Raw genomic sequence first — 13,811 nt, forward strand, 5'->3', positions numbered from 1 at the left:
GAGAGTTACAGGCAAAGGGGACCCAGAGGGAGAGGAAAGCATTTGAGATTCCTGAGTGCATGACCCAGGGGTGTCCAGCTGCTGCTCCTCCTCCCTTCATATGCCCGTGGGCTCTGGCCTGACTCTTTGAGGGGAAGGAGCACCTGGACGGACATCGAAATGCCCCGTTTCTCTCTCACGTTGCCACTGCAGGAACTCACCCATGGCCCCCATGATGGAGTGCAGGTCTGCTCACATCTCCACGTTCTGCTCGCCCAGGGTCTTGATGGTGTCTGCCATCCTTCCCATGGAGACCTCCTTACGCACATATGTGGGCACCACTTCATCAGAGAGCAGGTGAACGCACTCCTCTGACTCATGTGCCCCTCTGTTGAGGGCTTCCAACTGCTCTGTGTGATGTTCCCTCACCTTCTGCTGACGCTCCAGGATGAGTTGGAAGGCCAAATCCAGATGCCTCTTCCCCAGCAGTCCTCCAAGTGCCAGGGAGCTCGGCTGAAACTGCCTCCCTCTGCTGCAGACACGTGTCTGTGCAGTGACCACCAGCTTGCGAACCTGAGCCTGTTCTAGATCTAGGTTCAACCGAGGTCTCTGCGCTGGTGGACGGTGTGGGTAAACACTGTGACGGGTCTTCCAGGCTGTTTATTTCCAGCTGTTCAATGGAGAAGGTGTCCTCTTTGCTGAGGGACTGGCTGGCTGAGGGTTTTGGTCACTTGGCAGAGCTCCCTGTGAACCAAAGTACAGATGATTAATGCATGGCAGCAGAGTCAAAAGCAGGAGAGAGAACACTCACAGTTGCATTGAGAGTGGAATCATGTGCTGCAGGACCCTCACATTGGTGTTCACCGCTAACCTCACCATCACCACAGGCATGGCCCATGTCCTCACCAGTCAGTGCCATGGCACACTCCTCAAAGTGAGTGAGGGACCTCATGTGGGCCACTTCACCCCTAGTCTGTGACCTCTCCCTTCTGTTATGAGCCAGCTTCTCCTGAATGAAAACAGACGGAGAGAGTGTGAGCAGGACACATGGCACTGAGTGGAACGTTTGTGTGGTGGGCGAAGCCAGGGACGGGATGAGGACAGGAGTTTGAAGGAGGTGTGAGGGTGTGTGTGAGAGTTGGTGTTGTCCCTTGAAGTGTGAAATTCCTGTGGGTGTGTGATGAGTTTGAGAATGTGTGAGTTGAGGGTGATGAGAAGAGTGACTTTGGTGGAAAAGATCATCATTCATCTTCTTCCTGCCCTGGGTGGTTGTCCTCTTTTGCAGGGCGTTGGCACTGACCACCACTGCCACTGCTTCCCATGCTGGATTTATCACCTTGCTTGCTGGCTTTTGCCCAGAGTCGAGGTAGAGGACATCCCGACAGGCCTTCACTGCGTCCAGTAGGTGCTCAAGGAAGGTGTCACTAAATCTGGGGGCAGCACGTTTCCTTCCCTTTGGCAGCCATCAGTTCCCAGCAGCTTCCTATCCCTTGAAGAGTGCTAGCTTTTTGCAGGCGCGGCCTTTAAATATGGTGCCCAGTTTATTGAGGCCTGAATGGGGTGGGGGAATGGGAGGCCGCCTCCTCAACGACCTAGCGTGTTTCCAGGAATGCGTGATGCAAGTGGCGGGATCAGGACGATATGGCGCAAAAACCCACCATTGCAGCCAGCATTCCCGCCTGCTACTGCACTTTGGTACAAATCTGTACAATTCCGCCTGAGTTAAAATAGAGCAACTCAGACAGCTTATTGCTGATTTACGAAGAAGTAGCTTACACCAGAGCATTATAATAAAAGTGGAGTGGATAATAGGTTCTCTATATTGCAGTAGGTTTCATGGACTACTGTTTTATGGTCTTTACCATGTTACTTGATTATCACACTAATAATTTTTCAGATGTATGAAAGGTTATACTTTGGAAATGTTTTACTGAAGTGACCTATGTTATGCCACAATACTACCCCGGTGCAAGATGCCATCAGGTAATTTTATCTGTCTTTCTCAGTTCCTCCATTGAAACGCAGAGGACATTCTAAAATGCACAAAGCTTGTAAGAATGGTTTTAAGATTCCAGTCACTCACCGTGCACTGCAGAAAGTTGAAATAGTTGGTACACCCTGTGACATTCTTGTAGAAGGACGGATATTCAACTGTGTCACCATTCAACAAAGTATCAAACACCTAAAGGAAAGTAATAAATACAGAAAGCATGAAACAGGAAAACAGCAAATATTGTCAAATGTACATTAAGATTAATTACCTATTTCTAAAGTAGAACTGAAATTTTATCAAATATATGAAGAATTAATTTTCTAAAATATGGTAATTGGATCTTATAGAAACAAAAAAAAAAATCATAAGGCTCCTGGACGGCCATTTGAGTAAATATACTGCATTACGTAGAAGTAGTAAATCATAGCAAACCAGAAGGTCCCAGAATTAACCACTAGACTAAACTAAGTTAATGGCCTCAGGATAGAAATGGAGAATGCAGGGAGTTAAAAATGAGATCAATGTTTCGGATTAAAGAGAAAGAGCTAGCCAGGGTTCCCACTCCTGAAACTGATCCAATAATCCTTGCCATAAACTGAAGGATGATGACTGAGATAGGTTCCAATTACATGTACTACTTTGACATTCTCACCTTTACTGAGTCCCTTATATCCCCCCAAGATCTTATTCTCAGGGTATGCAATGTCTCTTGTAAAGGAGCACCATACTTGTAAATCTTTGAATGTCATGAACAGAATCAGGCTATTAAGCCAATCAAGTCAATGCCGGATTCTGTCAAAAAAAGCATTTCTTCTCTTCAAGATCTCCCTACCTACAGCATAATTTGAAATATAAAATCCCGCCCTACAGATGTTGACACACTAGAGAATAAATGAACCCTCATATTACCCTCTAGGAATGAAAAGAATACTAATTTCTCTTCTGGGAGTGCAAATGCTCCCTGATTATCTTGATGTGTGTTGGCAGTACAAGCACCATGACATGTCTCAGTATCCTTAGGTTAGGCAAGGTAAACCCAACCAGGGTTCCTGCTTATGATGGCTATTCAGTGAGTCTGATGGAAGCATATGTGTGAACATCAGGAAATAACAGATTTTGGCTCAGCTGTAATACATCAAAAATGAATTAGATTTTAACAAAATAAGGTGAAACATGTTGTGGTGGGGGCCCATTGGACAGTGGGGAGTTCTTCAATCTTCAGTCTAATGATCTGTGTTACTGTATTGCAAACCACTAGTCAGTTAGCCACTCAAGATGCAACATAGCTATAGTTGGTGCCACCTGCCTAATCAGCTTAGATCAGAATGCTGGTTGATTAATGTTTGAGCATGAATGTATCTATTTAATATTGCTTTGTGTGGTAACCGCATAAAGACTGCCACATATAAATAGGTCATTATCGACATTTATATAATTTCCCGCTTTTCCTTTCTTCCACAGAATTAATTTGCAAAATGGGTCAGTGTCACATTCCTTCTAACTAAAAGCAGCTGTAACACAAAACTATTCTATAGTATTTTATATGGCATAATGTTTGCTCTATTTGAAGATGTAACCTAGACTTAACACATGCAGAGATAAATGCAGAGATAGCCATCCACAAGGTAATTACTTTAATCTGCTATAGGAAACTATTATTTTGCATGTGATTTATGATTAAAAATGGAACAATCCAATATAATTGCTTTAATTAACATGTAAAGAACAATTTACCTGAAGAATTTAGATAGAGAAAATAAAAATGAACTGTTTCCAAAGGTTGAAAGGTCGTTAACTAGAGGCACAGACTTAAGGGGTGAAATTTTCCAGTCCCTTGTGGCGGGTTTAATGGGGGGCAGAGGAGGACAATGCGGCGGGAACGGAGAAGTTGGTTTACCCCGGCATGAAATGACGGCAAGAACAGGTACTGCCACCCGTCATGGCAAGTCGCCATTCCTGACAGAGGCCGGCATGAAACCATTCTGCATCCCATTAATATCTTGCACATGTCGGTTTTAGCTGCAAGAAGGCCTGAGGCAGCTTGCGGAAAGTGGAATTTGGAGACTTCCAGTGACCTTTATCCCCACCTTTTATCCTATTTTCAATCTTACATCCCCACCACCTCACCCCCACAAGGGCCATCTGTTACGTGTTCATATTGTTCTTTTCAGAGTGCTTACCCTTGTTCTGCTATTATCACATTCTGCTTTCTTACCTTTATGCCACTATCAGCACCTCCTTTAGCTCTTGTCATTACCATTAACACCTCCTTTGTCCTTTTGTTCATGACATCTTTGTCAATCTCTCCTTTGCCCCCACCTATCACTGGTCTTCTATACAGCTTCATCTGCTCCACCCCCCATTAAACAGTATAAATTTCATCACATGTTTACTTCTCTTTAGCTCTGAAGAAGAGTCATACAGGCTCGAAACGTTAACTCTTGTTTTTTTCTCCACAGATGCTGTTAGACCTGCTGAGTTTTTCCAGCATTTTGTTTGTGTTTCAGATTTCTAGCATTTGGAGTATTTTGCTTTTGACCTTAAACATGATGGGGTCATGAAGAGCAGCAGATGCCTGTGAAACTCTACTGCATAGCCTTTAGGAGAGAGAGCAGAAAACTGGAACAGAAATAACAATAGGGAAGGGAAAATACATATTCTGTTGTGGAAGTAAATGTTGTTACCAAATGGAGTTGTCAATGAAATTGTTCACAATATCTGCATCATAAGTTGTTAATAAACAGAGTTATTGTGACAGTGCAAGAACTACAGACATGTTAAAAAATTGTGGAGCTGTTGCGAGAGAATAATAAACATCCTTGCTGAATAACTTATTCATTTGGCACTTATTCAACAAGGAATTGTGTCAGTACAGAAAGAAGAAATGATCTGAGTGAAATACAAGGATAGTTCAACAACTGAGTCTGATTTTGCAGGGATGAATATTATCACCACATTTGTAGTGATAAATAGCACAGTGAACTAGAAAAGGAAAGGCTGCCAATCAATAGAATAGGATTTAACTCAAGCTACTCTTCTGCAGAAACAAGGAATATTTAATCAGGCACGTGAGCTTTTGACTCATAGCATTAGATAACAATATTAAGTCCTTTTCCTTATGCTTTTCAGTTGTCATTAACTCACTGATCTAGTGACAAGTTTGGGCAAGTACAAAAGGATTCCACTTTGTACACTTACATACAATTCAGAATTGTTCTGTTGATTATATTACATTTTGGAAAGGGAGAGCATTCATTAGAATATCGCAACACTGATTGCTTTTAAGCTGAACAGCATGCCATCAAGCAATGAACTTCTGACCCCCCATCATGCTCTCCACTGACCCTCACACTACTCAGATGTTTCCAATTTTAAGACCAAGACCAAGCCTCTGGTACATACTTCAAAGGCTTCCACCCATTTCTTCTGTTGGATGTAACGCACTCCTATGTCTGTCTGCTGCTGGACGTACTGCTTTTGTTTCTCATCGATGATCCCAATCTGGTACATGAACTCCGCATAACCACCTAACATCTGTGCAACAGACACACAACAAAGGAGTAACTTTGTTGCCTTACAAAAATTCAATTTCAAAATTTGAAGAGTGATTTTTCAAAGTCAAAGGCTGCAATCAGCATGGTCAGCAAGGTATAATTTAAAGCAATCTAGTAGTTACTGGCAAGATGAACATATGGTAAAAATTAGCATCTTGAAGTTATGAGGAAGTAGTCTAAGAATTGACTTCCTTTTATCATGATAAAACTAAATTACAACTCAAGCATTCTGCTTAATTTATAACAAAACCACTTACTACTTCGGGATCACTCAGTCCATCGCCAATGGCCATTCCCTTGAAGTTGATCTTTACTTTGGCAGTAGGGTTGTGGATATGAATATGGTAACCAATTGCAGGCACATACTTTCCAGCATAGGACTGATGTTAAAAGACATACACATAAGAACTTCAGTAAAACATTCCATTCACAACCCCACGGCTTGCATTGATGTTATTAATTCTCTATATTCCTGTAACCAAAGTAATGCTTTGAAAAGAAAGCCAAAATAGATTTTATGCAAATTAGCATTAGTAAGATAACATTTTCCAGTAGTTTTCAAAACATTGATTATATGCTGAAGGGAAAGCAGAAGACAAATGTGGCCATAGATGTGCAAAAACAAAAGAACAGCATTCAATAACAAGGTCACAATTATATATGAATAAACTGCCTATGGTGTTGACAGATAAATTTAATCTATTACAAAGTGACAACAGAATTGGAGACAGACTTCGGAAACTCAGTCCACAGTGCCCACAACTCCACTTTGACATTTGGCATATCAAAATTTTACAGGAAATGTTGACATATCAGATTATATATATTATATATATTATACATAACAGTGGTCAGTGTTGGGACCACAACTTTTCACTTTATACATTAATGATTAGATGAAGGAACTGAGGGCATCCTGGCTAAGTTTGCAGATGATACAAAGATAGGTGAGGGACAGGTAGTATTGAGGAGGCAGGGAGGCTGCAGAAGGATTTGGACAGGTTAGGAGAATGGGCAAAGAAGTGACAGATGGAATACAACGTGGGGAAGTGTGAGGTCATGCACTTTGGTAGGAAGAATAGAGGCATAGACTATTTTCTAAATGGGGAGAGAATTCAGAAATCTGGAGTGCAAAGGGACTTGGGAATCCTAGTCCAGGATTCTCTTAAGGTTAACTTGCAGGTTGAGTCGGTAGTTAGGAAGGCAAATGCAATGTTGGCATTTATTTTGAGAGGACTAGAATATAAAAGCAGGGATGTGCTGCTGAGGCTTTATAAGGCTCTGGTCAGACCACATTTAGAATATTGTGAGCAATTTTGGGCCCCGTATCTCAGAAAGGATGTTCTGCCCCTGGAGACGGTCCAGAGGAGGTTCACGAGAATGATCCCAGGAATGGAAGACTTAACATATAAGGAACGTTTGAGGACTCTGGGTCTATACTCGATGGAGTTTAGGAGGATGAGGGGGAATCTGATTGAAACTTACAGAACACTGAAAGGCCTGGATAGAGTGGAAGTGGGGAAGATGTTTCCATTAGTAGGAGGGACTAGGACCCGAGGGCACAGCCTCAGAGTAAAGGGAAGACCTTTTAGAACAGAGATGAGGAGAAACTTCTTTAGCCAGAGAGTGGTGAATCTATGGAATTCATTGCCACAGAAGGCTGTGGAGGCCAGGTCATTGAGTGTATTTAAGACCGAGATAGATAGGTTCTTGACTGGTAAGGGGATCAAAGGTTACAGGGAGAAGGTGGGAGAATGGGGTTGAGAAACTTATCAGCCATGACTGAATGGTGGAGCAGACTCGATGGGCCGAGTGGCCTAATTTCTGCTCCTATGTCTTATGGTCTTATTACATTGGTAAATGTTGAAAGAAAAAGGTGATCAAAATTGGTGCACCCTACCCAAGATCTTTAATAAAATATTGATATGTATATATGTTTAAAATACAATCTCTGTGTAGGAATGAGCAATCTCTACCCTGCTCTCGTCTTTTGAGTATCAGTCCTTGTGGTAGGGCACACCTTTGCATGTATCAGTAACTCACCAATATCACACACAAGTGCTCATTATTCACATGCAAGTCTAAACAGCATGCGTCTGCAGGCTTTTGGCTCATGAGTGTACATCTCAACTGAGTCCAATCCTATTCTTAGCTGGTGTCTACAGCAGTTAACAAGGCACCACTAAACAGGTAACTAGAACTGCAGCTATGACCAAAGCAATCCTGTCTAGTCAAAGTATACCAAGATCAAATGTAGCAATTCTACAATATTGGGCCATTCGTTAATTTGCCAAAAGACAGGGATCAACCTGAAGACTTTCCTGGCACAGCACCTCATTATAATATGTATTTAGCCACTAAGCCACAAGGGATCTTGTATTTTAAATAAAATATTTCAGAGACTAATTACCCACTGACAAAATTCATCCAATTATGGACTTACAAGACTTCTAACCAAGCCACCAGTTAACCGCAAGGGAGAACAGAGCAAATTATTATTTTTTTTAAAGTAGTTGTTCTATGATTCCTTGGTAACCAACAGGGGAAGACAAAAAGACAAAGTGGCTGATTTTCATCTCTCCACTGAGTTGGATGAAAGCAATAAAATGATCAGAATCATGGCACAGAGCTTACTACCCTACTCCCAGCTCCGCCATTCTCAGCACAATTTTGAAATGAACTGGGATATAGGTGAGCAGTGCTCATGCCCAAATCATGCCCTACTCAATATATGAAAATTGAGAGTCTATGACACAAGAGGCTCCACTGCGATTTTGGGCTTCCACTGGGCAGCATAAGCCCCGCCAAATAAATATGTATATACAATAGCCTACTGAATAGTTCTTAAAGAGGAAGGTGATCTGAAACTGCTGCAAGCAAGTTCCTGCAATGGTTCTTTTGGGGTCCAGGGAGGACAAATGCACCTCCTGGCTTCAGAAAGTTTCTTTGGAATTCTCTACCCCAGAGAGCAATGGAGGCTGGGTTATTTAATATATTCAAGGTTGAGTTTGACAGTTTTTTGATTGACAAAGGAGTCGAGGGTTATGGGGGCAGGCAGGAAAGTGGAGTTGAGGCCGAAATCAGATCAGCCAAGGTCTTATAGGATGGCAAAGCAGGCTCAAGGGCCAAATGGCTGACTCATGCTCCTTTTTCTTAGTTATTTTATAAAGATAGTCACACCAGCTACTGATCCTTCCTTGGCCACCCCTAACTGTTGCTGACCCCCTTTAAATGGTGGAAATTTCCTACACCACCCCACAACCCTTCCATTTTGACAAGCTGCCTGCCATGGTGGTGGTGTAGTGGTATTGTCGCTGGACTAGTAATGCTCTGGGGACCTGCATTAAGGTCCCGCCATGACAGATGGTGGAATTTGAATTCAATAAAAAAAAAATCTGGAAGCTATGAAACCATTGTCGATTGTTGTAAAAAACCCATCTGGTTCACTAATGCCCTTTAGGGAAGCAAACCTGCCATTCTTACCTACTCTGGCCTACAAGTGATTCCAGACACACAGACATGTGGCTGACTCTTACATGCCCTCTGAGGTGGACTGGCAAGCGTTGTATCGAAGCGCTACAAAGTCTCAAAAAAGGAATGAAACCGGATGGACCACCCAGCATCGACCTAGGCACCGGAAGCGACAAAGACAAAACCAACCCTGTCGACCCTGCAAAGTCCTCCTTACTAACATCTGGGGGCTAGTGCCAAAATTGGGAGTAAGGTCTCACAGGCTAGTTAAGCAACACCTGACATAGTCATCCTCATGGAATCATTTCTTACAGATTATGTCCCAGACTCCACCATCACCAGCTCTGGGTATGTCCTGTCCCACTGGCAGGACGGACCCAGCAGAGGTGCTGGCACAGTGGTATACACTCGGGAGGGAGTTGTCCTGGGAGATGTCAACATCGTACTCTGACCCCATGAACTCTCATGGCATCAGGTCAAACACGAGCAAGGAAACCTCAGCTGATGAATCAGTGCTTCTCCATGTTGAACACCACTTGGAGGAAGCACTGAGGGTGGCAAAGGCACAGAAGGTACTCTGGTCCATCACCAAGAGTGCCTTGGTAGCCCACTACTGACCGAGCTGGCTGAGTCTTAAAGGACATAACTGCTAGACTGGGTCTACGGCAGGTGGTGAGGGAACCAACAAGAGGGAAAAACATACTTGACCTTGTCCTCACCAACCTGTCTGCTGCAGATGCAACTGTCCATGACAGTAATCGGTAGGAGTGACCATCGCACAGTTATTGTGGAGATGAAGTCCCGCCTTCACATTGAGGATACTCTCCATCTTGTTGTGTAGCACTACCACTGTGCTAAATGGGATAGATTTTGAACAGATCTAGCAACTCAAGACTGGGCATCCATGAGGGGCTGTGGGCCATCAGCAGCAGCAGAATTGTATTCGAACACAATCTGTAACCTCATGGCCCAGCATAACCCCACTCTACCATTACCATCAAGCTAGGGGATCAACCTTGATTCAACGTACAGTGCAGGAGGGCACGCCAGGAGCAACACCAGGCATACCTAAAAATGAGGTGTCAACCTCATGAAGTTACAATATAGGACCAATTGTGTGCCAAACATCATAAGCAGCAAGTGATAGACAGAGCTAAGCAATCCAACAACCAACAGATCAGACCTAAGCTCTGCAGTCCTGCCACATCCAGTTGTGAATGGTGGTGGACAATTAAACAACTCACTGGAGGCGGAGGCTCCACAAATATCCCCATCCTCAATGATGGAGGAGCCCAGCATATCAGTGCAAAAGATAAGGCTGAAGCATTCGCAACAATCTTCAGCCAGAAGTGTCGAGTGGATGATCCATCTTGGCCTCCTCCACAAGTCCCCAGAATCACAGATGCCAGTCTTCAGCCAATTTGATTCACTCCACGTGATATCAAGAAACTGCTAAAGGCACTGGATACTGCAAATGCTACGAGCCTGACAATATTCCGGCAATAGTACTGAAGATTTGTGCTCCAGAACTTGCCACACCCCTAGCCACGCTGTTTCAGTATAGCTACAACACTGACGACTACCCAGTAATGTGGAAAATTGCCCAGGTAAGTCCTCTACACAAAAAACAGGACAAATCCAAACCGCCCAATTACCACCCCATCAGTCTATTCTCGATTATCAGTAAAGTGATGGAAGGGGTCATCAACAGTGCTATCAAGTGGTACTTGCTTAGCAATAATCCATTCACTGATGCCCAGTTTGTGTTCCGCCAGGGCCACTCAGCTCCTGACCTCATTACAGTCTTGGTTCAAACATGGACAAAAGAGCTGAACTCCAGAGATGAGGAGAGAGTGACTGCCCTTGACATCAATGTAACCTTTGACCAAGAGTGGCATCAAGGAGCCCAAGCAAAACTGGAGTCAGTGGGAATCAGGGGGAAAACTCTCCACTGGTTGGAGTCATACCTAGCACATAGGAAGATGGTTGTGGTTGTTGGACGTTAGCCATCTCAGTTCCGGGACATCATTGCAGGAGTTCCTCAGGGTAGTGTCCTCAGCCCAACATCTTCAGCCACTTCATCAATGACGTTCCTTCCATCAAAAGGTCAGAAGTGGAGATGTTCGCTGATGATTGCACAATGTTCAGCACCATTCACGACTCCTCAGATATTGAAGCAGTCCATGTCCAAATGCAGCAAGACCTGGACAATACCTAGGTTTCGGCTGACAAGTAGCAAATAACAATCGCGCCACACAAGTGTCAGGCAATAACCATCTCCAACAAGAGAGGATCTCATCATTGCCCCATGACATTCAATGGCATTACAATCACTGAATCTCCCACTATCAACATCCTGGGGGTTACCATTGGCCATAAATTGAACTGGGTTAGCCATATAAATATTGAGGCTACAAGAGGTCAGAAGCTAGGAATCGTGTGACAAGTAACTCACCTCTTGACTCCCCAAAGCCTGGCCACCACCTAGAAAGTACAAGTCAGGAGTGTGATGGAATACTCCCCACTTTCCTGGATGTGTGCAGCTCCCACAACACTCAAGAAGCTCGACACCACTCAGGACAAAGCAGCCGCTTGATTGGCGCCATGTCCACAAAGATTGACTCCCTCCACCACCGACACATAGTAGCAGCAGTGTGTACCATCTAAAAGATGCAATGCAGGAATTCACCAAGGCTCCTGAGACAGCACCTTCCAAATCCATGAGCACTACCATCTAGAAGGACAAGGGCAGTAGATAGATGGCAACACCACCACCTGGAAGTTCCCCTTCAAGCCACTCACCATCCTGACTTGGAAATAGATCAGCATTCCTTCACTGTCGCTGGGTCAAAATCCTGGAACTCCCTCCCTAACAGCACTGTGGGTGTACCTACACCACATGGACCGTAGCGGTTCAAGGCAGCTCACTACCACCTTCTCAAGGGCAACTAGGGATGGGCAATAAATACTGGCCCAGCCAGTGAAGCCCACATTCCCCTGAATGAAAAAAAAGCTAGAAAATTAAGAGCAGCTCAGCTCTCAGTTTAAAATGAGACCCAACCATGAAAATGTTTTGCACCTCTTGCAAATGAATTGGGCAGACCTGTGCTATTAAGAAAAGGAAAGATTTGCATTTACAATGCTCGTTACGAATAGTACAAAAATAGGTCCATCACGTTTATGTCAAATTCTTAAAATGATATGGACAGTATCCATTAAATTCACAAAATATACATTTGTGTCATTTGAGATATTTCTTTTGAATTTCATGGGTTGGATTTTACCAAAGGCGAGCAGGGGCGGGGCCCGCTCGCCGACGCGTAAAGTGACACATGGTGATGTCGTGCGGAATACTGCGCCTCATTTAAATTTTCAGGAAGGCGGGGATGCAGCAAAATCAGCTGCGTGCCCGCCGACCTGTCAATGGACAATTGAGGCCATTGACAGAGCAACTGAAGTAATTAGCGGACCAGCCGGTCTAAACTTAAGGTTGGCAGGCAGGCCAGGAGCCCCAGCGCAAACTAGAAAAAGCACGGAACCTCATCCACGGGCAGGATGAGGTTTCATGTAGGGTTTTAAAAATTTTAATAAAGTTTTTTTGGAAATTATAAACTTGTCCCAACTTATGTGACATTGTCACATGAGGGGACATGTAAGGGAAATTTTATTTTTCTATTTTGAGCTTTTTAACATTTACAGCCGATCTCCCTGAGGCTGCACTTAGCCTCAGGGAGATGAGTGCGCTCTTTCATTTGCATGTGCGAAAGAGCGCACACTTGATTTTAGGCATTCCCCCGCCAATATAGGAAGCGCATAGCGCCTTAATTGGCCCGTCCACTTAAAATGGGGGCTCCAATCGGAAGCACGCCCGCCCCATCAACTGAAAATTCAGCCCCATCTGTTTCACCAATAAATATTGTAGGTAATTTTTGAGAAAAGAATTGAAATGAAAGCAAAAATTTGTTGAATGCAAAAATACAATTATCTAATTCTTCTGTGGCATAGAAATCATTCCCAACTCCGATGTAGCTTCAAAATGAAATTCATGATATTCATAGAATATCTTAAAAAATTGGACTTCTGTGCCCACTGCCAGCCAGAATTTCAGCTACATTCCAATATAAAGGCACATGTACATTGCATGCATAGAATTAAATCTATGGCCCCTTGTTACTGATCTCTCTGCTAAGGGAAATTGGTCCTTCCTTTCCACTCTATCTAGCGGCTCATAATTTTATACGCCTCAGCTCCCCTCAGCCTCCCCTGTTCCAAAGAAAATAACCCAGCCAATCCATTCCCACCTTTATTGGAACTCAATGTTTGAGTCCCTCCAATCAGGTTTCCATCTGTGCCACAGTACCAAAATGGCTCTTTTCAAAGTCACAAATGACATCATTTGTGATTGTGACAAAGGTAAACTGGCCCTCCTCATACTTTTCTGCCTGAGGCCGTTGACAAGGCTGACCACACCATCCTCCTCCAACGCCTCTCCCACTGTTGTCCAGCTGGGTGGGGCTCCTCTTACTTGGTTCCATTCTTATCTAACTGTAGTCAGAGAATCACTTGCAATTGTTTCTCTTCCTGCTCCTGCACCATTACCTCTGTTGTCCCCCAAGGATCTATCCCTAGCCCCCTCCTATTTCTCATCTACATGCTAATCTCTGGCAACATCATCCAAATATGCAGAATTAGTTTTTACATATATGCTGAAGGGCTCTACCTCACCACCACTTATCTCCTCCTCCACTGTTGCTGAATTATCAGATTGCTTGTATGACATCTGATCTGGAATGAGCAGAAACTGCCTCCAATTA

At 43.8% G+C, this 13,811-nt stretch overlaps 1 protein-coding gene across 5 annotated transcripts in view; it reads right to left on the reverse strand.

The window, feature by feature from the left end:
- The window catches only part of cpvl (carboxypeptidase vitellogenic like), a 102,893-nt gene that overhangs the window by 37,933 nt on the left and 51,149 nt on the right, over positions 1-13,811 (reverse strand). For 4 of the 5 annotated variants that reach the window (XM_041185085.1, XM_041185083.1, XM_041185082.1 and 1 more), the window contains 3 exons: positions 5,784-5,906; positions 5,375-5,506; positions 2,063-2,161 (listed from right to left, as the gene is read on the reverse strand). In XM_041185085.1, coding sequence (XP_041041019.1) covers positions 2,063-2,161; positions 5,375-5,506; positions 5,784-5,906 — 354 coding nt within the window. The remainder of the gene's footprint in view (positions 1-2,062; positions 2,162-5,374; positions 5,507-5,783; positions 5,907-13,811) is intronic. The other variant, XM_041185087.1, reaches the window with a different exon arrangement.

The sequence above is a fragment of the Carcharodon carcharias genome, chromosome 3 (genome assembly GCF_017639515.1).
Source record: "Carcharodon carcharias isolate sCarCar2 chromosome 3, sCarCar2.pri, whole genome shotgun sequence".
Taxonomy (NCBI): Eukaryota; Metazoa; Chordata; class Chondrichthyes; order Lamniformes; family Lamnidae; genus Carcharodon; species Carcharodon carcharias.